Raw genomic sequence first — 25,814 nt, 5'->3', positions numbered from 1 at the left:
CTAAAAGGATATACATGTATCTTGTTTTGTTTTTTTTCCTCCAAAACATTACCATGATTACGATGAATGCATTTAGTTTACAAATAAATTCCATATTAAAATAATTATTTTACGTAGTTTCACTCAAAACCAGACACAAAACACGTAATGTTGACCCTGATTTACCAAACACAGACTTCCTGTGTAATGCTACGTATACACAGATTTTTGACATCTTGGGTATTGGGGTCTCCAGGTAAATAACACCACTGTTACTTTGACTACTCCCTCTCCTCAGGTAACCATACGGTAACAAAATTGGGTCTTTAAGTTAGGACCCCCCCTCCCCCGATTCTACGTCTCTGTTGAGGGCGTAGATTGATTTTGGGATCTTAAGATGGGGATATCTGTATTTTTTGACCAGTTTTGTTGAAAATCGTAAAATATATATGCAAATGGAAATTTCTGGGGTTTTTTTACTGTGCATTATATCTTAGGCCTCTTAAAAATCAGGGTGAGGGAAAATACAATGAATACTATATAAAACAAATAAGATATGAATTGAACACCCGGTATGTTTTTACGACCTATAAACTCTAAAATTATGTAATCGGTGCTCAAATCCGATAACTTTGCCAAAACGTTTCCTTCAAATTTTTTTTTTCATTTGTCTACCTGAAACTGATTTAGCTAGGATAAAAATGGTCATTTGCAAGTTCTATTTAAGTTAAAGTCTGTGGTTAGAACAATATGACATACGAAAGAAAATATTTTATTGTATGTACATGTATTGTGTAAAAATTTTAAATGATTTGACAAGCTACTTTATAGAACAAACTACACAAGAAATGGGTTGCTTGTTTTTGTACGATGGACAAGATAATGATCCACACACAGCTCGCACGGGATAGAATAGCCTTCCATCGTAATCCTGTTGTCGTGATCCCTCCGTCAAGTATTCTGGATTGACATCGACGCATACATATTCTGTTCCTGTATGGCCACTATAATCGGAACTGGGAGTCAGTACTCCTGTATATTATACGGACCAACCAGCTGGACAGGACGTTTTGGCGGGAATCATAGTTACAGAGGTGGCGCGTGAAGCCATGCACAGAGCGTAAGGAACATCGTCGTTGATGGCAACGCTTTTATACTTGAATTCGTATTCTGCGCCAAAAATGGTACCGAATAATTCACCAGCTACATTTTGGTACGACGTTGGGAAGTCAGAAGGAGTAGGCTCAGGATTGTGTGGCAAACATAACGTATTTGTTCCGCTTCCGTGATATGTAAACTGTCTTCCTGCTGATGTTCCTAAAAATGAAAAATAATGAAAATTTTAATCCTCTGAACAAGTACTGATTGAAACCAGTTGTTTTTTAAAGCAAACTACAAGTTTATAGAGAATTGCAAATTGAATTGTGTAATGTGTGTCCCCCTCTTTCGCGAAAGCGAGAGGACATTATATCTTATTCGTCTGACCGTCTGTCACAAAAACCTTATAACTTTTGAATGAGAAAAGATAGGACTTTCATATTTCATACGTACATTCCCTGTGACGAGACCCTTCCAAATTTACTATGGTTTTTGACCCCGTGACTTTGAAGTTTGAACTTAAATCGATCATAACTTTTGAAAGAGAAAAGATGGGGTTTCCATAATTCAAATGCATATTACCCGTCAATACCTATCTAAATATACATTTGACCCCGAGACCTAGACCTTGAGGTTTGACCTATTACAAAATGTTATCTTCCTTCTAACTTTTGATTGTGAAGGAAAAGAAATTTAATTTTTGACATGTGCAATACCTGTCAGAAGATGTTTCCAAGCATGCTTTGATTTTTGACTACTTGACCTGGACTTTTTTTTTATCTTATTTAAAAAATTTTCACTTTGGTGAGTACTTTTGAATGACACATGATAAGATGTTCATAACTGACACATGATGCAATGAATAATGGGATCCAATTCACTACGACACCGAAAGCGGGGGACCACACTTCTTTGAATTTACTTGTTCTTATTTGTATTCTACATTTTTTTTCATATTTTATTTATAATTTTCAATTTGTATTGTTTAATTTTCCATTGCTTTTGTTTATTAATATAAAGAAAATAAATTGTAAATTAGAAACTAGTAAACTAGAATAAATATAGATAGAAATTATACAATACAAATGAAGAAAAAAATATACAAAATATGAAATATTGCTGATCAAAATATTATTTTCTTAAAATTTGTAGTTTTCTTGCATTCTTAAGTTAAACAGATTGGGTAATAAAGGATTCTGTCATATTGCAATTTTATTTCAGATAATGTGTTTTACCACTGTAGACAGTGTGAGTACCATTCACAGAGGGGCACGTTTTCTTTCCTCATATAACGTATGATTCTCCTAAAATATGGCATTTAAAATTAACTCACAATTTTGAGCTTTTGAGATCTTTGAAGAAAACTTTCTCTATTACAGGAACGAACTGCATATTTGTTCAACATCCGTCTTATATATACAGAAAGCTATAATAATGTTACATGAAAAGTTCCGCCATAATTTACTTCAGAAATTTTTTAAGAGTTTCCAAAATAAATTCATTTACGAATTAAACGATTTCTTGTCTGAATCTTATGAGGCGCTGTTATGGCATACATTGCCATAAGTGATATCACCTATTCGAATAGGTGTTATCAACTTGTCATCAATTCCAACCAAAGAGGTAATATCACTTTATGGAAGTAAATACTAAAAAGGCTCACTAATATAAACATTATGTACTAGTATTTAGAATATATTTATAGATAATTTTTTTTTATTGAAAAGTACAAATGTTTTATAGCAAAATTAACACATTGCAAGATTTCTTGATTGCATAGCTGTCATCTAATTTTTTTCGTTGTCCATGAACTTTGTCTGCATTTTTTAACTTGCAAGTGAAATATATAATTAGTGAACCATTCTAAGAAATAAATTTAAGATAATTTCCGGTCTGATTTGCCTTCCCTGTATGTACCACGTGACTGTTTGAGTGAATCGATTTCGGCAGATTGATCCAGTAGCTATGATCGTAAAGACTGAACTTCATGCGTCAAAGCTTGGAGTTGAGAAAGTACTATTGTTTGCAGCTGACTGTAAAATTTCAACGTTATCACGATCTAGTTGACAGCTGCACTCAAGGTAAATTGTACACGCCTCCAAACCGCAAGCTTTACGACTGGAACTTTCTTTTTATCCCTGATTGGTTGCTCGTGCAACAGACTATATCCGTATCAATGTTGACAATTTGAGTTGACCAATCACGTGAATTGTTCACGCAATCGCAACTTCTCGGGCCTTTCCGGTGTAACGACGAAAAGTGACCCCCGTAGAATATTGACCAGGGGGTCATTTTTCTACGTAGAAAAATGACCCCAGGTTAATATTCTACGACAAGTAGGGTCATTTTTCGACTGTAGAAAAACATTCCAGACCATTAATTCTACGACTCCACACACGTTGAAAAATGCCCCCATAGAAATTTGACCCCCTGCTTTTTTATACTATAAACCCTTATATTTGTGTCTCCTGATATTTTTCATACTTTCAAATGTAAGTAGGGGGATTTTTTTTTTTACTTAAATCCTTTCCAACATCTATTTGATTGCATATTTTAATAGTAACAATAACATCACAAGCAATGTATCTGCTATGGATTTATTTTTGGCTTGCAGAATTCCAATAAAAAACTTCAAGATTACTGTGCAATAATATATTCAAGAAGTGTTGTGAATCAGATGGGATACTCAAATTCCAAAGAACTTTTGGACAATTTCAAATCACAAGATTTTATCAAAATCAACATTTATCAAAATACTTTTCAACTTTATACACAACCATTCCCCACGATAAATTAAAGTCCAGGCTTTTTGATATTATTGACAGCTGCTTTTTCAATAAAAATGGAACTCGTAAATTTACTTACCTCGTCATTGGTCATTTGCAAAATTATTTTGTTAAAACACATTCTGATTGCACACACAAGTACTCTGAAGTTGACATCAAAAAGATGCTTGAGTTTCTGATTGACAATATCTTCATGGTTTTCGGAGATCAGGTCTTCCAACAATCTATTGGAATTCCCATGGGTACCAATTGTGCTCCGTTATTAGCAGACCTATTTTTGTATTCATATGAAACAAAATTTGTGCGAAATCTTATGCGTGAAAAGAATAAAACATTGTTGTAACATTCAACTCAACATTTAGATATATCGACGAGGTATTGTAAATTAACAACTGCAATTTCCATTCTTACGTCGATACGATATATCCTGGTGAGCTTGAGATAAAAGATACTACAGAGTCTGACACATCTGTTTCATACTTGGATATTTTACTGGATAAAGATGTTAATGTAATTTAACAACAAATCTCTATGATAAACATAATGACTTTAACTTTTCTATCGTCAACTTCCCTTACCTATGCAGCAATATACCTTCATCACCTGCATACGGAGTAATATATATCTCAGTTGATTCGATACGCAAGAGCATGTTCTACGTATGAACAATTTCGAAAACGAGGTAAATTATTGACAAGCAAGTTGATGAAACAAGAATATCAGCAGTCTCGTTTGAAGTAGTCATTTCGTAAGTTCTATGGTCGATACAATGACCTTGTCAGCAAGTACAATTTATCATTGAGTCAAATGCTGACGGACGTTTTTCATACTATTGTTAGTCCATTATTAAAACACTGAACTGACGACGGATTTCTCCGTTATTTCGCGATCATGACAAGGAGCACACGACGGGTGTGACCGGTCAGCAGGGGATGCTCACTCATCCATGGCACCTGATCCCGCCTCTTATGTTAAGAAGGCCCGTGTTTGCTCTGCTCCTATTTTGTATTGTTTTATGGACTTCGATATTGAATACTGTTTGTGATCTCCATATACTTCTTCTTTGAGGAGCATAAATTCATGATTAGATTTTTGGGTGTTTTTTTATCATTCAAAGGTTTTGTTTCGAAAATGGCATGATATGTTTCTGATAACCATAAACTTTGAAAAATTTTACAAATCCAAAAACATAGGCTAGAACTTCGAAGCAAGAAAAGCAACGTAATTTAACTATATAAATTCAATTCCCTTAGCTCTTACCTTTAAACTTACATATACATCTGATGCATTCTGCTTTAAAATACATACTTTTTAACTACCTTATATAAGAAACTATAATGTACTATACTTTTTCTTGTAAATATGGGAAATACCATACGCATCGAGAACGTTCTTAAAATGATATTTAAAAAACCTTCAAAACTTGCAAAAATTTGCATCTGAGTGAATAATAGTTGAACCTTAAGAGATATCTATAAATTCAAAAAGAAAAAAACTTTTCTTTTTAACACTTTTTAGCCCACAGAACCTGACAAATGGTTGCTATAACATCCCCTTTCTTCTGAGATTTTAGACACTAACTTTGCATATACAAATGAACACTTAGTCTATCGTGCCATTACTTCGATATCTAAAGTCCTAGCACATACCGTCCAAAAGTTAATGCCAAAGTAAAAGTCTGGAATTTTTGTGTAAAATTGTGTCAAACTCCAAGGTCAAGGTCAAAATTGGTTGTACACAAAAAAGGTCTTGTCACAAAAATACACCTGAAATATGAAAGCCATAGTCCCAGTCTAAAGTTATGGGCAATGTTCAAGTTTTTGCGGACAAACAGACAAACAGACAGACGGACGGACAGGTAAAAAACTTCGTTTACGGGGGGCATAAGTATAAAATGTAAAGTAACAACTTTCAAATTCATAATCCAACATTTGTTTTTTTTTCTATTGGTAAAAAAACTCCTAAAATCATCACATGTAAGTACATGTAGAACGGGGAAAACGATACTACATGTTCCAATTTTTGAAAAGACGAGCACTTCTTTTTTTAGTTAATCATGTTTTATGCTGCAACCCCCATTTTGTTAAGGTTTTGTTGACACTCGCAAACGACAAGACATTTTACAGGTTTTGAGCTAACCACTTTTTCTTTCCTTTGTGTCATAGGTCAGCGGCAATTTAATTTCGTACTAGTACATATTTTTACAAGTTAAATCATCCCTTTTTTATGAGATGTTTGAAGCTTCATTCATAGAAAACCAAATATTTTATAAGATCTAATTTTCTAAGCTAGCGCCCTTTTTCGCACCCGTTTCAAAAGTATGGATCAAAAACGTTAAACTTTTGAAAAATAAAACTTTATTTTGAGTTTTGAAAATTATTTATTCAGGGTAAAATCAAAGAGATTTATAATTAATTATGGAAATTTTTTTGACATTAGCGAGAAAATGACCTTTTTAAAAATTGACAACTATGTAAACTTACTGTACAGAATGCAATTTAAATGATTCTTTGAATGCGCGTATCTTTGCTCTAATAACCTAAGAACATTTTAATAGATATTGTATTTCTTTAACAGGTCGTGTTTAATGGGGATAAAACGGTTTGTATCATTAATGTAAGGTATTATATAGCTTTGATTTCGTTATTTAACCTTAAAACCTTTCAGAAATTAACACTTCAAAGCATAAGACTGCTTGATATTACCCGTATACATTCGCCTAACAAGAATATTCCTACCAAAACGAATGTTTTTGCATCAAAAAATGACAAGGGGTCATTATTCTACGGGGTCATTTTTCTACAATGCACACGGAGAAAAACGACCCCAAGGCCACAATTTCTACAGAAAAGTGGGTCATTTTTCTACGTAGAATATTGACCGGGGGGTCAAATTTCTACGTAGAAAAATGATCCCCGGTCAATATTCTACGGGGATCACTTTTCGTCGTTACACCGGCTAGCGGAAAAACGACCTGGAATGTATATGGTAGACGCCATGACATCCCTCCCTTTCCATGATCTTTGAAATAAATGCATGGAGACTTTTAATCTGTAGAATATGGAGTTTAACTTTTTTCAATGTAATGATATTACTTGGAATATACTATTGAAGGGACTTCAAACTCCATCTATCCTATGTTTGAATAAACAGGAAATGTATAAAATTTTAACATCCGGTGATGTTAATACATTCGAGGTTGTTTTTCCGACCTCTGACGGAAAAACCCGAGATGATGCGATTGTTGTTTACGCTGGATGCATCTGACGAAAAAGATCGTGACGAAACGTGAAACTTTACAGTTAGCTGTAAACAATAGTATCACTACTGGATCGTCCAATAACAGACGGGTCTCTTTCCTCGACGGATTATCATTATTTGCTGACGACGAAAATATCGTTATACATACGATTAAGAATTTGAACAATGCGGTCTGCATTGTTTTACAGCAAGATAATTAATATGTGATAAAATTCGTATCTTCTGATATTTATAGTTGACCTGGAGAGCTTATCTTATATTGGTGACAGAAATTACATAAATTTAACATGTGTAAGGTCTATGTATTGTATATGTATTAAGTATCCATTAGACACATTAACACATCAAACAAAGTGTATTGAAAAGTACAAATTTTTCCATTTGTTTGTTTGCATAGAGTATTTAATTTAAAAAATGATGTTTTAGGAATGTATTTGTTTTTATTCATGTTTTTTCTTTAAGTCAAGGATAATCAACTGTGATTTGTTTGTTGTAAACATAAATATAATTTCTAGTCTCATTGTTTGGCAGTGGGATGGAATCATCAGTCCGATTTCAATTACCTCTCTTTCACATGTTTCATTATGTTAAATCAGATCAATCATTTGGTAATTAAGTCTTCCATCAAAAAAATATTACAATTATGTACTACAGATAATATTCAGGATACTGTAAATGTATTACATTTGGCTGTGCATTCTTTTCAGTGTCTTTCGCGGGAAGAAACTTCCGCTAATTCAAGTACACCATTAAATGACTTCCACTAACGTATATGCATGAATAAGAACATTAAGAAATGCGCCAAATTTAATCTACGATAACTAAAAAACAATTTCCACCAAATATCGTACACGCCAAATAAAATACATTTACAATAATATAATTCTGTTTTTTCCCTTTATTTTGAACAAACAACACAGGAAACAAGTTGTTGGCTTGTGTACGGGGGACAGGGCAAAGATCCACATGCTGCCCGAACAGGGTAGAAGAGTTTTCCATTGTAATCTTTCATTCGGGATCCTTCAGTCATATACTCCGGATTTCCGTCCAAGCAAAGAAAGTCTGATCCATGGTGACTGTCTTGTTCGGCAGTCAAAACTCCACTGTATTGAATGGTCCAACCTGTTGGACACGTTGTTTTGGCGGGAATCATAATTGTTGACGCATGCATCAACAAACATACAGCACAAGGAACGTCATCATCAACAGCGATGTTTCTGTATGTAAACTGGTACTCTGCTCCATGAATTGTACCCCAGGCAACATAGTTTCCCTGATATGCCTTAGGATAATCCGACGGGGTGGGATCTGGATTATGTGGCAAACACAGTGTATTTGTTCCACTGCCAGATGTTGTGAAAAGTCTTCCTCCCGAAATTCCTTCAAAAAGAAAACATGTTACTTTTAGGTGTTTAAATATACGTATATGTGAAGTTTTCTCAGCACTGTCACAACCCAAACGTTTGTTTCAATAACTGCATTCCAGAAACTTTTTGAAAGATATTCAAAACAACAATAATAAATAAATATTGTATGTAGTTGAGTGTAACATTGAAAATTTTCACCCCAAGAAAACCATTGTCAACCGAGGCGGTTGCAATATTTATCATATTATACTGAATGTTTTATACAAATACATATTACAGTGAACCGTTCGCGCAAAAATTCTGTTCAGTCGCTATTTTTTGGAATATCCTCCGTCGTCAAGTAATGTTGACTGTTGCTACGCTGGAGGGCGTGGCTTCATTATTCAGCAGGTAATAGCGTTTTTTTAACAAATGTTTCTCAACCAATCAGATTCAACGTATTTACATGAAAGTATAATATTAAATATTATTATCACCAAACATGGAAAGACAAACAATAATTAGCCCTAAAATTTTTATGTTCACGAAATGACTTTTGAAAAGGGCTTTTTACGAAACTACATACCACTGTATACTGTAGATGTTCCGTTTATTGAAGGACATGATTTTTTACCCCAAATGATGTACGTTGTACCTGAAGAAAATATCAATCCATTTCAACAATACATATCCTGAAAATAATTGTTGCCAATCAGACAACCAGGGAAATGCCAGATTCAATTATGAACAAAATCAGCATCGAACTCTGATATATATTGTATGAAAATATATGAAAATAAATTGTTTTACTATATCCTAGTTTTCCAAGGTAATTTTGGAGCATTTTGTCAGATTATTAGTATTCACACATAGGGGAGAACGGGCATGATTAGTAAAACTAGGTATTTGGTATGACTTTGCAACATCCTGAATATTTCCTAAATCCGATATCAAAACGGTTTTAGTAACCCATTTGTTATATTATACAATTATTGCTGTTTTGGGGGTCAATATGGTAATTTATAACCTTAGGAGTATGATATTCACCGAGCCCGAAGGGCCTTATATTCACCTTAAATGTCACATGCAGGTAAAAATAAAGTAGTATTTTTTCTACATTGTTGGATCTCATCCAATTAGAAAGATAGGAATTATTCAGTCATATAATAAAAATAAATATTCCATCGGCAAATAATAAACCAGCGATTCGGCAATTATTAAAATACTATAGAGAAGGGGGAGGAGAAATTAAGCACGTTCCTACCTTGGTTGCTCTGTGTTATCATATTCCTCAGCAGCATAATTTCAGATTGGTGGGTTGACTGTAGTTTGGACAGTTGTAATGTCAGTGTTTGGACTTCCCTCTTTAGATCTTCCATTTGAGAATTTATCAGATTGGGATCATTCAGAAGAATTCGCTTTTCCTTTCTTTCCGGGGCATATTCAGAACGCGACAAAGCTAACTGTAATATACATATTAAGCAGACCACACTACAGACATTCCGTATCTTCATTTTCATTTGACTCATAAAGGTCACGTGCATAACCCAATTGATAAGATCGCGGTCATTTCTATGACAGTTCTGTATTTTTGTATAAAACGTACGTGTATAAGAGTTTACACAATACCGAGTTTTTATGGCGAGAAATTTGCTCATGAGTACATTATTCATGTACAAATATGCTTCTGTGTATAAAAGTAGATTTATTAGGTGTTCCTTTTTTGTGTGCTATCTTATACGTGCCGTTTTTAAGTGAAAAAAGATGTATGTATGTATTTTTTAATCACAACTTCAATGAAAATGGCCTTATACGGGACCTCTGGATTTTCCAGAGAAGGAATCAGGTGCCTAAGAGGAATGACCATTTCCATGTTGACCGTCACTTCCGACGAGAGCCCTCTGCATTGTTCAGGTAGACGTTTTTTTTTCTGTCGTCAAATTCATTATTAAAAAGGCCTAACAATTGGTATGAAACAAAAGCCAAAACACGAACCATTTGATAGGTAATATTTGCTTCCGAAGGTCAATAAAGCAACCTTCGATCATGCTGACTTTATACGAGGTTTATGAAATCCTTGTATCGTCAATTTATCAGAGAGTAGTATGTCTTTCATTGATCGTACTCCGAGCAAGCTCCTGAGTAGCAAATCGGTTGAATGATATAAACAATATATAGGAAATAGGAATTCAAACTAAGAGTGTAGGAGGACTAGCGTTTTGAAAGTATTCACAAGAAATGTTTAGTTACCATATGTCAACACCGTTTATTGAAATAAAAAAAAAGATAAAGACAATATCGTATCGTAGTGTATTCTATTTGTGTGCAAGGTTATATGCTAACCGTGGGAGAAATTGCTTTTTGATGGTATTTCATGGTCATTTCTATTTACGGTGTAACCGTTCATCAAATAAATAAAACATTGAATCACAGCATTACCGGTATGTATAATTTATGTCAGTATGTATGTCAGTGTAGTCTACTTGTGTGCCTATTTATATTTTAAACATCGTATTTGGTACTTCGTGCCTTTACCTCTTGTAGGAGGAGTATCATTCTAAAAATTGTTTACAGACAAACAGAAAGACAGACAGACGGACGACGACACTTTACTAAGTCTTTCGTTTCCTAGCTCCTGTGGATTTTGCCAGTAGAGCAAAAACATGCATACAAAAGGCATTTGATGATTACTTTATTAAGCAAAAAAAAATTTTTTTTCAAAAGAAACAGGAAGCCTTAATAAAGGTTAGGAACATCATCCCCCTCCCTCGATACGTGTCTTTTGAGGGCATGAAATGATTTTGGGATCTAAGGTTAGGGATATGTTTATTTCTTGACCAGATTTTGTTGAAAATTGTAAAATATATAGGCCTATGCATATGGAAATTTCTTTGTCTTTTGTTTTACTGTGCATTGTATTTTAGACTTCTTAAAAATCAGGATGACGGGAAAGTACAATGAATACGATAAAACAAATCACGTATGCATTGATTATCGGGTATGTTTTTACGACCTGTAAAAGCTTAATTTATATATTCGGTGTTCAAACTTATTAACTTTGCCATATAGTTTCTTTCAACAATTTCTTATCTATTTTTTTCCCTAAAACTGACTTAGCTAGGATAAAAAAAAAGGTCATTTGCAAGTTCTATTAAAGTCTATGGTTAGAACAATATTACACAAAAAATATTTTATTGAATGTATTGTATAAGTATTTAAATGAATATTTTATTGAATGTATTGTATAAGTATTTCAATGATTTTGCAAGATACTATATAGAACAGACCACACAAGAGATGGATTGCTTGTTTTTGTAAGGTGGACAAGGCAATGATCCACACACAGCTCGCACGGGATAGAATAGTCTTCCATTATTATCTTGTTGTCGTGATCCCTCCGTCAAGTACTCTGGATTGACATCGACACACAAATATTCTGTTCCTGTATGACCACTGTAATCAGAACCGGAAGTCAGTACCCCTGTATACTGAACGGACCAACCAGAAGGACACGAAGTTTTGGCGGGAATCATAGTCACAGAGGTGGCGCGTGAAGCCATGCACAGAGCACAAGGAACATCGTCGTCAATGGCAACGCTTTTATAGTTGAATTCGTATTCTGCGCCAAAAATGGTACCGGATATTTCACCAGCTACATTTTGGTAGGACGTTGGGAAGTCAGAAGGAGTAGGGTCAGGATTGTGTGGCAGACATAACGTATTTGTTCCGCTTCCGTGATATGTGAACTGCCTTCCTGCTGATATTCCTAAAAATGATAAATAATGTAAATCTTATATGAAATTCTCTGAACAAGGACATTTTGAAGCAATTTTTTAAGCTTACCACAAGTTTATATGTCAAACGTTGCAATTATCAATCTTTTCAAATTGAATTGTATAATTTTCTTTTGTCCCGTGCTTTCGCAAAATCAAATTGATATTAAATCTAATAATATGTTATATATATAATATGTCCGTCTGTCACAAATCTTTAACCTTGGTCATAACTTTTGAATTAAGGAGATAGGGGTTTCCTATTCTATATGCACATTACATGTGACAAGACCTTTCCAAATACACTTTGGTTTTTTGATCCAGTGACTTTGCCCTTGAAGTTTGAGCAACTTTGCAAAAATTTTGACATAAATTTAAATCGGGTCATAACTTTTGAAAGAGAAAAGAGAAAATACAAGACTTTCATATTAGACATGCATTATACCTGTGACAACACCTTTCTAAATATACTATGATTTTTCACCCCGAGACTTTGACCTTGAAGTTTGAGATACTTTTAAAAAGTGTTATCTTGCCTTCTAACTTTTGATTGAGAAGAAAAAGGGCTTCCATATTTGACATGTATATTACTTGTCACAAGATATTTTCAAACATGCTATGATTTTCGACCCCTTGATCCTGACTTTCATATTTTGTCATAATTAAAAAAAAAATCACTTTGGTGATTACTTTTGAATGACATATGATAGGGCGTTCATATTTGACACAATATACCATAGGTAATGACATATCTTCCACTAACACACCGAAAGCGAGAGACCATACGTCTTTGAATTTGATTGTTCTTATTTGCCTTCTATAATTTTTCATATGTTATTTATAATTTTTCATTGCTATTGTTTATTGATATAAGACAAATTGAAAATTATAGAATAGGAAAAGAAAAAAATATATTATATAGATAAAAATTATTCAATACAAATGAAAAAAAAAATTTACTAAATATATTTTATGCAATATTGGTGAATATTTTTTTTTCTTAAAGTTGATAGTGTCTTGCATTCCCTAATTAAACAGATTGTTATTTTATTTCAAACAATATATCTTACCACTGTAGACAGTATGAGTACCATTCACAGAGGGGCACGTTTTCTTTCCCCATATAACGTAGGATTCTCCTGAAATATTGCATTTAGAATTAACTCACAATTTTGTGCCTTTGAGATTTTTGATGAAGAAAATTTTGTTATATGAACGCACTGCATGCTCAGCATCGGTCTGATGCAGAAAGGTATAACGTTACCTGAAAAATTCCTACATAATTTTCTTAAGAAAATTAAATTAAGTTTCCAAAATAAATTCGTTTCTGAATTGAACGATTTCTTGACTTAATATTTAAGCTTATGAGCGCCGTTTCGGCATTTATTGCTGTTTCATCATATTATACTTTCATGTTAATTAGTTGAATCTGATTGGTCGACAATCATTTGTTGAAAAACACTATTACCCGCTGAATAATGAAGCCACGCCCTCCAGCGTAGCAACAGTCAACATTGCTTGACGACGAGTGATATTCAAAAAAATAGCGACTGCGCAGAATTTATGCGCGCACGGTTCACTGTTATAAGTATTTATACAAAACATTCAGTATAATATAAAATATATTGCATGTAGTTGAGTGTAATATTGAAAATTTTTACCCCTCGAAAACCATTGCGCCTCAGTTGACAATAGCTTTCTTGGGGTGAAAATTTTCAATGTTACACTCAACTACATGCAATATTTATATAATATCACCTATTCGTATAAGTGATATCAACAATTCAAACAGGTAATATTACTTAATGGTAGCAAAAACCAAAATGGTCCCTCATAGAATCTACCTATATGAACAGAAGGTAATGCAATAAAATATGTATAATTTTTTTCTCTTATTCAAAAGAACAAATGTTTTTAGAACAAAAGTAACACATTGCAAGATTTCTTGATTGCTTAGCTCTATTCTAATTTTTGTTTCGTTATCTATGAACTTTGTCTGCATGTCTGCAACTTGCAAGTTAAATATATAATTGGTTAACCATTCTAAGAAATAATTTAAGATCATTTCCGGTCTTGTTTACCTTCCCTGTACGTACCACGTGACTGTTTGAGTGAGTCGATTTCGGCAGATTGATCCAGTAACTGTGATCGTAAAGATTGAACTTCATGCGTCAAAGCCTGGAGTTGAGAAAGTATAGCAGCTGGATCGTCCAATAACAGGCGTGTCTCTTTCCTCGACGGATTATCATTATTTGCCGACGAAGAAAATGTTGTAAGACATAGGATCAAGAACTTTATAAACGATTCGGTGTGCATTGTTTTACAAGATTATTACTATACTGGATAAAATTCGTATCTTCTTGTATTTGTCGTTAACCTGGTCAGCTTATCTTATATAGGTGACAGGATTTATACAAATTTCTCCAAGTGTAAGGTCAACGTATTGTGTATAAATTTATCAAGTATTCATAAGACACAATACCACATCAAACAAAGTGCATTAAAAAGTACACATTTTCCCGTTTGATTGTTTGCATAGAGGAAAAAAATGTTTTGTCTCAATAAAACGTTTTAGGAATGTGAATGTCATCAACTATATTTTATTCATTTTGATTGGTATGTTGGCTGTTTGTTGTCGAATTTCGATCGGTAGGTAGACTATTGTGGTGTCAGTGTTTGGACTTCCCTCTTTCGAGCTTGCATTTGAGAATTTATCAGATTAGGATCTTTTAGAAGAAATTGCTTTTCATTTTCATTTCTTTCCGGGACATAATCAGAATGCTACACAACAAACTGTAATACACAAATTACACTGCAGACATTCCGTGTCTTCATTGTCATTCTATTCATAATAGTCGTGTACATAACTCACTTGATAAGATCAGGGTCGTTTTTTTCATTTCTATTTTAGTTTTGTATTTCTGCATATAAATGTACGTGTTTAATATTTTACATAATGTTGAGTTTTTATGGCAAGAAATTTGCTCATGAGTACATTATTCATGCAAAAATGTGCTTCTGTGTATAAAAGTAGATTTGTTAGGCGTTCTTCTGTGTTCTATCTTATACATGCATTTTTGCAAGTAAATACACATGTAGTATTTTTCATTACGTCTACGACAAAGGCCTCATTTACTGCAGACATTCCGTGTCTTCATTGTCATTCTAATAGTCGTGTATTTAACTCACATGATAAGATCAGGGTCGTTTCTTTCATTTCTATTTTAGTTTTGTATTTCCATAAAACGTACGAGATGTAATCAGGTGCCCAGTGAAGAGGAATTACCATTCCCTGTTGACCATCACACCAGCCGAGAGTCCTTTGCATTGGTCAGGTAGACGGAACTCTCCGTGGTCAAATTCAGTATAAAAACAAAGACCTAACAATTACGTATTGGTATGAAACAAGTCAGGCAAAATACTAATGCGACCCATTGATAGGTAAAATTGCTAAAAGTGACCGACTTTAAACGAGGTTGTTTGGAACCCCTGTAACTTCAACTTATTCGTGAGTAGTATGTCTTGCTTTAAAAATTGACAGCACTTGGAGGAAGCTCATGAGTAGCAAATCGGTTGGGAGATAAAACACCATAAGCAATCAACCTAACTGTAGGAGTAACATTTTGAAAGTATTTTTAATTTTTAGTTACCATATGTCAAAACCGTTCATCGAAATCAAAAACCGATAAAGGCAATTTGGTATCTTAGTGTAATTTACCTATTTGCAAAATTTTTAAAAATCAGACCTAAATTGTAGGAGAAGTAGGGTTTTTTTTTTAAGGTATTAGTGCTGTCTCCTTGTGTGCCTATTTATAATAAAATCGTACATACAATCATAGACATAAAATAGATTCAAATTTAGGTGTATGATAAAATGTAAGAGGATTGTAGCATTTAAAAAAGTGTTTAAAGACAAACAAGAAGTGTTAAAGACAAACAGAAGGACATCGACACTTACCTATCATTTTCTTGTGGTTTCTGCCAGTAGAGCTAAACATGCATACAAATTACATTAAGCAAAACGTAAAATTTATTAAACCTTGTTAAAGTGAACAGACAACACAAGAAATGAGCTGTTGATTCTTGTAAGGTGGACAGGGTAAGGACCCACACACTGCATGTACCGGATAGAACAGTTTCCCGTTATAATCTTGCATTCGAGCCCCCTCTGTCATGTATTCTGGGTTGTCATTAAGGCATAAGTAGTCTGTTCCATAATGACTACTATAATCTGACCCGGAAGTTAGTACCCCGGTATACTGAACAGTCCAACCAACTGGGCAAGACGTTTTGGCAGGTACCATCAAAGTTGACGCTGCATTTGAAACCATACACACCGCACATGGGACATCGTCGTCTACAGCAATGTTTCTGTAATCAAATTCGTACTCGGCACCATGGAGTGAACCAGAACCCGATGGGTCGTTGTTTTGAAAGCGTTTAGGATAGTCCATAGGGGCGGGGTCAGGATTGTGTGGTAGGCATAGAGTGTTACTTCCACTCCCATGATTCGTATATTGTCGTCCACTTGAAATACCTATATATTCAAATTTGAATAATGATATGAAAGAAATAAAAATCTATCAAAATGAGTATTTCCAATAATTTTGCTTTGTTTCAATGGTAAATGAACTCACCACTATATATAGTGCGCGTGCCGTTTAATGCTGGACACGCTTTCTTCCCCCATACGATGTAAATCTGGCCTGTAAGAAATGATATGATCTCTAAAGTTTTGATAAAGATTTTAAAATGCTTTGCAAACATTAACTGGGGATGGAATTTATTCCATGCACTTTACAAGGAATATAATTATTTGTTTGTGTTACGTTTCTTCAAATATTTTCACTCGTATTGAGAGTCCACCAGTTGCCGATGGAGGGCTGCCAATTAAGACCTGTTCTCGACACTTAGGGCCTTTGAGAAGTGAGGAATCTTTTTAATTTGAACCGAATCTTATACTACGACAAAGGACCTCGATTTACACGGTCTCTTCATATGGACCGGTATCCTTGTCCCGAAATTTGAAATTACCGCGTAAGGATTTACTTCTTACTCTGCGATTTCAGGACGAAAGCTCTAAGCACTGCGCCACACGGGCGACCTATATAAATCATATACTGGAAACTGCATTTTCTTTTTTTTTAATTCTTTATGCTGTGTGACATCAACTTATTGTTTGTGGTCGGATATGCATTTTATCTCATAAGTTGTGTACTTTCTATCCCCTAGGCCTCGGCGAGTCAGGCTTTTTTTACGCACTATTTGTTTTAACTTTTTAAATCCTACCTTCAGTTGTGGATCTTGACTGTTTGAGTGAGTTGATTTCGGCCGTTTGGTCCTGGAGCTGTGATCGAAGAGACTGGACTTCATTCGTCAAGGTATGAAGCTGAGAAAGTATCACAGCTGGATCATCCAGTAAAATACGCTTTTCTTCTACAGATTGTAACTTAGCATCGACAGACAAAAAATATACAATAAAATACAAGACAATGGAAAGAATTATTCCGGCCTCCATAATCTTGCACGTAGGTCAAAATGAAATGCCTAAAACCGTGACGATACGTCTTATCAATGACTGTCTGATAATCTAGATCAATTAAAATTCATTAACGTTTGAAAATAAGAAATATTCTCTTTTTTGATAAATTATCAATGATAAAAGTTTTGGATAAATTATGACTAATTGACATCTTATTACATAATACAATTATTGGTGTACACGTATATACATTTAATATATATTATGCTCGTACTAATTGCTTTTACACGTACTAACAATTATCCTAATGTTTATGCAACGTAGAAAACGAATTCACTGAAATGTGAAAACTTTTTTTCGTGTCCAAAATTAAATTACTTCTAGATTTTATTGTATGCATCATACTTATATTTATTATAAAAACAAGGTTGAGTGAGTCACACCTTAATACCGAAGTGTCCCTTTTAAAAGAAAACAATCTGTATTTTGAAAGTGTTTCGAGATGTTTTGAAGTTTCTATGAAATAGATATAAATGAGGAATTTAATAACCATCTAAATTTGAGATAAAATGGCAATGGGTTATTTCAGTTTTACAAGTCCTAAGTATCGATATCTTTATCATTTAGGGTAAATTTTCAGACACTTACATCAGAGACAAAAAGACACTGTATAAGTTTCTGCCTCCATTTCTCACATCTGTCATTATATACGTGGACGGTAAACAATGAGACCCTTTTCGCTATAACTCTATTTTTAAAGATAGAAAGCTACAATATGCTTGTTTAAACTCCCGAGTCCTGTTTCTTCAAATGTAAAATTCACAGAGAAGAAAGTTTACCTCTTCGGTATGATCAGTATAGATCTGAAGCATATTGTATAGTATAAGAAAGTATGTGCGCTAAACATTGTGTTCGATGGGGAAAAAAACTACAAAAATAATGCATGTAATGTATAAAGTAAATAATGAGATCAAAAACATATAAATTTGAATTAAAGAAATAGTATCGTTTACGAAATATAGTTATCCATTCTAACATAAATGGGGATAACACACGACTCAAATGTGGGTGCTCTCTAATTTATTTGTAAGTTCCTAGATGGATATAATGTAATACCTTTTATGCCATGCTTACCCCTTTATCCCGTAGATATGATAATGACTCATTGAATATTTTTTGATATCCCATAGTTGTGACGTCACAATGGTTTTGCGTTATATTGATGAAGTAAATTGAAGTGAAGTTCTAAATAAAAACAGAAAAAAAACATTGGTAATGATGTATAAAACATGAAATAAAAAGAAATCTCCCATGATTTGTAGTTGGATATGATTTTTATCTAACTCATCGTGATTTTAACACACAACTTGTTGGACAAAAATCATATCCAACTACAAATCATGGGAGAACCTAAATTTATATATAGCATTAAAGGTGCATTAGGTATCAGAGAGAAGTTGTATGTTGAGGCCCAGGGGCCACAGCGCTATGATTTTTATCTATTTGACTCATTGTGATTTATAACACACAACTTGTTTGAAGTACTTGAAAAGAAGATTTTAAAAGGTTTCCCTATATATCCTTATGTAAAACTCCAACTGCACTACCTGAGGATGATTCCACATGAGTTTCATCTTTCCTGGCTCAGTGGTTCTTGAGAAGAAGATTTTTAAAGATTTTTCCTATATATTCCTATGTAAAACTTTATATATAGCATTAAAGGTGCATTAGGTATCCTGGCCCAGAGAGAAGATTTTTAAAGATTTTTCCTATATATTCCTATGTAAAACTTGGGTCGGCCATATGATTTGAACAAACTTGAATCTACACTACCTGAGGATGATTCCACATGAGTTTCATCTTTCCTGGTCACAGAAGAAGATTTTTTAAAAATGCCATTAATTTTTAACAAATTTGATTATCTTTGGAAAAGGGTGTGGCCCTTTCAAACTGATCCCCTTCAATAAGTTTATAAATTGGCCCAAAATAAAATGTGAAAAGTTTACAACAGACGGACAGACAGACAGACAGACAGACAGACGGACAGACGGACGCCGGACAAAATGTGATCTCACTTGAGCCATCTCTGGCCATCTTTAAAAATATGTTTGTTTGCCCTCTCCCGATCAATTAGCTAAAATTTGCCCGACTCAAAACTTCTTTTAATCTGTAAGGAACGCTTTTTAAATTCTTTTTTCCCAGAATATTCTTCAAAAAATTCTTCCAACATACCCATCGACCAAATTTTTGTTTACATTGAGTCGGGAGAAGGCAAAGGATCATTCTATTAAAGCTGGCATTAGGGTAATGACCTAATAATTTGTTTGAAAAACGTCAGACACCACAATAAGGTAAGAGTTTTTTAAAAAATAAATCAGAAGAAAAATTATTAAAGCTATTTTTCTTTAGTTTTGAGAAATTCTTTACATGCAAATATTTTTATTTAAAAAAAACTGCTTTGTTCAACGGACGAATGACCAAAAGGATATCGTTAAGGGAATAAAAACAAGTCGGGAATGCACAACATCACATTTAAAGTAGAATTTATTTCATACCATTAAAGTGAACAGACAACACAAGATACAAGCTGTTGATTCTTGTAAGGAGGACCGGGTAAGGATCCACAGACTGCATGTACGGGATAGAAGAGTTTCCCGTCATAATTGTGCATGCAAACTCCTTCTGTCATATATTCTGGGTTGTCGTCAAGGCATAAATAGTCTGTTCCATAGTGATCAGTATAATCTGACTCGGAGGTTAGTACCCCAGTATATTGCACAGTCCAGCCAGCTGGGCAAGAAGTTTTAGCAGGCACCATTAAAGTTGACGCTGCATTAGAAACCATAGACACGGCACACGGGACGTCATCATTTATGGCAATGTTTCTGTAGGTAAATTGGTACTCGGCACCATGGAGTGACCCAGTAAAAGATGATATGTCATTTTGAAAGTGTTCAGGAAAGTCCAAAGGGGTAGGGTCAGGATTGTGTGGTAGATATAAAGTGTTACTTCCACTGCCACGATTCGTATATTGTCGTCCACTTGAAATGCCTATCGATTCAAGTTGTAAATGATTTCAACCAAATCGAAACTGTGCTTTCCAAAATCTTGAAATGATAAAACTAAAAAACTACTTAAGGCAATGCTAAAAGTGAACACAGTGTATACAGTGCGTGTGCCGTTTAACGCTGGTCATGTTTTCTTCCCCCAGACAATATATGTCTGACCTAGAAGCAATTAATGATATGATTTCATGATTATTGATAAAGACAAACTAGTATATGGTATTTTTAAAAATGCTTAGAAAACCGTCTAGAGAATTCAGTCTTAACATTAAGAACATAATATCATGAAAGCATGTGATGGTCTAAACGAATTGAACGGAATTAAATTATTCAATGTTGAGTCTTATTTATCGGGTCACTTGAGGTCTTTCGATAACAACCGATATTGTATATCACATACATATGATATCTTTTTGTTTATTTCTGACCTACCTCCTCCAGCTTTTGATCGTGTCTGTTTGAGTGAATTGATTTCAGCCGCCTGGTCTAGGAGCTGCGACTGAAGAAATTGAACCTAATTTTCCAGGGCCTGAAGCTGAGACTGCATCAGGGCTGGATCACCCACTAAGATCATTTTTCTTCTTTCAACTGTAGTTTAGCATCGGTTCACATGTAAAATGTTATGAAATATAATACAACTGAGGAAAACCTTGGTACGATCTTCATTGTATTGTATGCAGGTCAGAATGAAATATACAACATGGGCCATATCACTCACCTGAGCACTGTGGCTAGCATAAAAGGAGAAATTAGTTTATTATTGAAAAGTGTAAATCCAAAAGTAGTCCCAACCATTCCTTAAAGGTGAATGGGTATGATTTGTACAAACTTGAATCTACACTACCCGAGAATGCTTCCATATAAATACATGTATGACCAATCATGGCTTTCTTATTCTTGAGAAGATTCTTAAAGAATTTTCCTATATATTTCAATGTAAAACTTTGGTCAGCCATTGTGGCCCCGCCCTACCCCCCCCCCCCCCCGGGGGGGGGGGGGGTCATGATTTGAACAAACTTGAATCTACACTACCTTAGAATGCTTCCATATAAATATGACCAATCATGGCTTTGTTATTTTTGAGAAGATGATTTTTGAAGAATTTTCCTATATATTGCTATATAAAACTTTGGTCGGCCATTGTGGCCCGTCCTACCCCTGGGGGTCATGATTTGAACAAATTTGAATCTACACTTTCTAAGGATGAACAGACACAATTTGAGGATGATTCCACATGAGTTTCATCTTTCATGGCCCAGTGGTTCTTGAGAAGAAGATTTTTTAAAAATGCCATTAATTTTTCACTAATTCATAATCATCTCCCATTTGAAGAAGGCTTGGCTCTTCATTTGAACAAACAATTCCCTTCACCCAAGGATACTTTGTGGCAAGTTCGGTTGAAATTGGCCCAGTGGTTCTTGAGAAGAAGGTGAAAAGTTAACGACAACGACAGACGACGGACAAATTTTGATCAGAAATCCTCACTTGACCCTTTGGCTCAGGTGAGCTAACAATAGTGACTTGCCTGTTCTGTTTGTCTTATCGGCGACTATACGCCAACATTCTCAAAGTTTGTCAATATTACAGTTGCATGTATGAATTGTTAATCAGAAAAAAATATGCCACAGAGCGCGCTGACACAATTTTTTATTAAGTTCTTTTCAAGTATCTTCAAGCTTTATAAAACGCAGCACGAGTTAGATAAAAATCATATCCAACTACATACAATTCATGTGAGATTTTTTTAATGATGTGAATTATGATTTGAATGAAATCGAAATCAAGAAAATGAGTACCCGTTCCCAATAATATAAGCGATAAAAAAATAATCAGAAGAAAAATTATTACCGTTTTTTTTTCTAGTCTAGGGAGGTTTTTTTACATACTAATATTAAAAAAGAACAGCTTTTTTCAACAGACTAATAAACAAAAGGAAATCGTTAAGGAAAAAAACAAGTCGGCAATGCACATTAAATTTAAAGTAGAATAGAATTAGGGAATAACTATCTTCTAATTTGGTATTTGCGACCATAAATGCTGATTTAACGGTCGCAAACTGAGTTTTACCGGCGACGCCTAAGCGGAGCCGGTAAAACGGATGTTTGCGATCGTTAAATTCGCATTAACCGTCGCAAATACCAATTTAGAAGATTAGTTATTCCCATTCAAATGAATCCATGCATTTTATTTGTTGTTTACGTCTTATTTTGTCACATGAAATACGTCACGGAGCATTGTGTTTTCTGCGTCGCTCTATTATGACGTCACGATAAAAGAGCTTAATGCTCGTTTTTGCAAGCGCTCTCGAGCGCTAGCAAAAGTCCCTGAATACGCATGCTCGGCTTCATGGTGGTGCATTCTGGGAAAACTATGAAAACTACTATAGATAGACCGTACAATAACAATTTCGTTGTATCATTAAATAACTATGTTTATTTATTGTGTAGCGTACAGTTTAAGGATAGCAATACTTCAATTTTCCCTTTTTTCTGACGGAAAAGCCCGAGTCATTCTTTGATTGTTCCAAACAAAGACAAAGGAGTTTTTTTTTATTTTACGTCTAAGCACAACCAAATATAGCCTCTATTTTCTGATTGGTCAATTCAGCCAATCTTACAATTTCCAGAAACAAGAATTTACACTAAAAATAACGAATAAATCCATTATTTATAAAAAAAAAAAAAAAAAAAAATTCTGATGTGCATGGAATTTTAAAACCTAACAGTTCTTGACAAAGATGACCCAAAGGACCAAGCTACTTCACAACTTCGTCGGAACTCTCTGGATTTTTTTTAAACAACATACACTTTGATTTATTTCTATATTCCTTTTAACTCCCTGTATTTTCTTTGCTACATTGCCACAAAATTTCACCCTAAAACCAGCTCATACAATGCCTCAATCGGCATCTTCACTATATTTTATAGACCCCCCTCTCTCCAGTAAAGGTCATAAATTTTCCGTTGAGCCAAAACTCAAATAGGTCAACACCCACCCACCCCCTCGTTTCTTTACCTATGTGTGTATAAAGTACACTTCACAAAACAATTACAACTTTATCACACTCCAGCCTCGATAAAAATTAAAGAATTCAGCAAAATAAATCACTTAATCACGGACCTTCCTTTCTCTGTTTAAAAATTGCTACGGCGCTAGCTCATCTATCCTTTTAAAAATATTAACTTGTACTGCTTCGAACATCAGTGCACTGGCCAATCAAAAAGTGTTTTACAAAACAGTCCGTTATTTATGACGGGATTTCTTAATTTTTAATTGAAATGACAGATTAAATTATGATTTTTCATCTTGTTTACCTACAAATTATGCTCTGAAATACCGTATTTGACCAAGTTAAACTTATAAGGCATCATTAAAGGAATTTATTTCTCAGATTTGAGGAATCTGTAGACACCTTTTATTTACTAGATCTTGACCTTAAATTGAACAGACAACACAAGACACAAGCTGTTGATTCTTGTAAGGTGGACAGGGTAAGGATCCACACACTGCATGTACGGGATAGAACAATTTCCCATTATAACTGTGCATGCGAGCTCCCTCTGTCGCGTATTCTGGGTTGTCGTCAAGGCATAAGTAGTCTGTTCCATAGTGATTAGTATAATCTGAACCGGAGGTTAGTACCCCGGTATACTGCACAGTCCAGCCAGCTGGGCAAGAAGTTTTAGCAGGCACCATTAAAGTTGACGCTGCATTGGAAACCATGCACACGGCACATGGGACATCATCTTCTATGGCAATGTTTCTGTAGGTAAATTGGTACTCGGCACCATGAAGTGACCCAGTAAAAGATGATATGTCACTTTGAAAGTGTTCAGGAAAGTCCACAGGCGTAGGATCAGGATTGTGTGGTAGGCATAGAGTGTTACTTCCACTGCCATGATTTGTATATTGTCGTCCACTTGAAATTCCTATTGAATAGTGATTTAAATATGAAAAATGTAAATCAAATCAAAGTTTGTGAACCTGAAGAGATTCAAGCAATCTTGAAAGCTTTATCTGCAAAGCTGACTATTTGCAGCGGTAAAATAAACTCACCACTGTAAACTGTGCGTGTGCCGTTTAACGCTGGACATGCTTTCTTCCCCCATATGATGTATGTCTCGCCTTTGGAATTAATAAAACTGATCATTTTAAAACTGTAAATCTCTTATATGTAATTTAAAATACATTATTATATCTGACTATCAATTAACTCTTGTTTAGAAATGTTGTATCAAAACTTTTGGCATCAACATAATTGATTTGCATTTGAGAAAATATAACCTTCCATTGTTGCCATACGGCATTTCCAAACGCTCCGCAATACAACAATAATTAACATCTTTTCATGAGATAAATACTAGCAATGCAGGAAAGTTATTCGATATTTTATACGATGTGATCTTTAAATAAGAAAATGACAAAAGGTTTTTAAAGTATAAATTCAACTTGACTGGTGTTGTTTTCATTTTCAAACCCTACCTTCTCCGCTTTTAGATCGTGACTGATCCAATAACTGTGACCGAAGAGACTGGACTTCGTGTTTCAGGGCCTGGAGCTCAGAATGTATCAGCGTTGGATCGTCCAATAAAAGGCGTTTATCTTCCCTTGACGGTAACTTAGTATCGACAGACAAACAAAACAAGTATAAGACAACCAAACGAAAATTTGATACGACCTTCATTGTATTACGAGTAAGTCAGTACTGGATACGTTAAACGGTGGTGCTTAGTTTTATTGATAAGTCTTATCAATGACTGAACGAATATGATTTTTAGTCTAAATTCAAAATACATCAAATGACAAAATGTTCGCATAATTAGCTATTTTACAAGTATTTTAAATCATTGGTTTCAATGATAAATAGTTTGCATAGTTATTGACAAGTTTTAAAAAGTTTATTATATAAGTTTATGTGTACTTCAGCTTATAAGTTGTTACTAATAATCTCAGGTTTGTATACTGTTATTGACATTATGTGAATGTTTCTACCCTTATTCTCTTGTATTAAAAATTAAATATAT

At 34.3% G+C, this 25,814-nt stretch overlaps 3 protein-coding genes across 3 annotated transcripts; all 3 read right to left on the bottom strand.

Annotated features, from left to right (window-relative positions):
- Nucleotides 1-8,022: 8,022 nt before the first annotated feature.
- LOC134281431 (short-chain collagen C4-like) lies at nucleotides 8,023-9,984 on the bottom strand. The gene is made up of 3 exons (XM_062763894.1): nucleotides 9,735-9,984; nucleotides 9,057-9,125; nucleotides 8,023-8,504 (listed from the first exon to the last, which is right to left on the bottom strand). The coding sequence occupies exons 1-3, from the start codon at nucleotides 9,982-9,984 to the stop codon at nucleotides 8,023-8,025; spliced, it is 801 nt and encodes a 266-aa protein (XP_062619878.1).
- Nucleotides 9,985-11,742: 1,758 nt separating this feature from the next.
- LOC134281439 (short-chain collagen C4-like) lies at nucleotides 11,743-17,780 on the bottom strand. The gene is made up of 3 exons (XM_062763906.1): nucleotides 17,533-17,780; nucleotides 16,881-16,949; nucleotides 11,743-12,236 (listed from the first exon to the last, which is right to left on the bottom strand). Exons 1-3 carry the CDS (start codon nucleotides 17,759-17,761, stop codon nucleotides 11,743-11,745), a joined length of 792 nt encoding a protein of 263 aa, XP_062619890.1. The 5' UTR covers nucleotides 17,762-17,780.
- Nucleotides 17,781-24,156: 6,376 nt separating this feature from the next.
- On the bottom strand, nucleotides 24,157-25,503 carry LOC134281429 (short-chain collagen C4-like). Its single transcript, XM_062763893.1, has 3 exons — nucleotides 25,273-25,503; nucleotides 24,847-24,915; nucleotides 24,157-24,719 (listed from the first exon to the last, which is right to left on the bottom strand). Exons 1-3 carry the CDS (start codon nucleotides 25,472-25,474, stop codon nucleotides 24,226-24,228), a joined length of 765 nt encoding a protein of 254 aa, XP_062619877.1. The 5' UTR covers nucleotides 25,475-25,503; the 3' UTR covers nucleotides 24,157-24,225.
- Nucleotides 25,504-25,814: the final 311 nt, after the last annotated feature.

The sequence above is a fragment of the Saccostrea cucullata genome, unplaced genomic scaffold (genome assembly GCF_032062105.1).
Source record: "Saccostrea cucullata isolate Sc308-1 unplaced genomic scaffold, CSIRO_AGI_Scuc_v1 ctg588, whole genome shotgun sequence".
Classification (NCBI taxonomy): Eukaryota; Metazoa; Mollusca; class Bivalvia; order Ostreida; family Ostreidae; genus Saccostrea; species Saccostrea cuccullata.
The sequence above is the reverse complement of the archived record's forward strand: the minus strand, read 5'-3'. Positions and strand labels throughout refer to the sequence as shown.

What these genes read in the sequence shown, in the direction of transcription:
- LOC134281431 (XM_062763894.1), bottom strand. Translation starts at nt 9,984, where the DNA reads ATGAAGATACGGAATGTCTGTAGTGTGGTCTGCTTAATATGTATATTA. An exon ending in GATAACACAGAGCAACCAAG is followed by an intron (nt 9,126 to 9,734) that starts GTAGGAACGTGC and finishes TATTTTCTTCAG; the next exon opens with GTACAACGTACATCATTTGG. An exon ending in AACATCTACAGTATACAGTG is followed by an intron (nt 8,505 to 9,056) that starts GTATGTAGTTTC and finishes TTCTTTTTGAAG; the next exon opens with GAATTTCGGGAGGAAGACTT.
- LOC134281439 (XM_062763906.1), bottom strand. Translation starts at nt 17,761, where the DNA reads ATGGAGGCCGGAATAATTCTTTCCATTGTCTTGTATTTTATTGTATAT. An exon ending in GTCAAGATCCACAACTGAAG is followed by an intron (nt 16,950 to 17,532) that starts GTAGGATTTAAA and finishes CATTTCTTACAG; the next exon opens with GCCAGATTTACATCGTATGG. An exon ending in CACGCGCACTATATATAGTG is followed by an intron (nt 12,237 to 16,880) that starts GTGAGTTCATTT and finishes TATCATTTTTAG; the next exon opens with GAATATCAGCAGGAAGGCAG.
- LOC134281429 (XM_062763893.1), bottom strand. Translation starts at nt 25,474, where the DNA reads ATGAAGGTCGTATCAAATTTTCGTTTGGTTGTCTTATACTTGTTTTGT. An exon ending in ACGATCTAAAAGCGGAGAAG is followed by an intron (nt 24,916 to 25,272) that starts GTAGGGTTTGAA and finishes TTAATTCCAAAG; the next exon opens with GCGAGACATACATCATATGG. An exon ending in CACACGCACAGTTTACAGTG is followed by an intron (nt 24,720 to 24,846) that starts GTGAGTTTATTT and finishes ACTATTCAATAG; the next exon opens with GAATTTCAAGTGGACGACAA.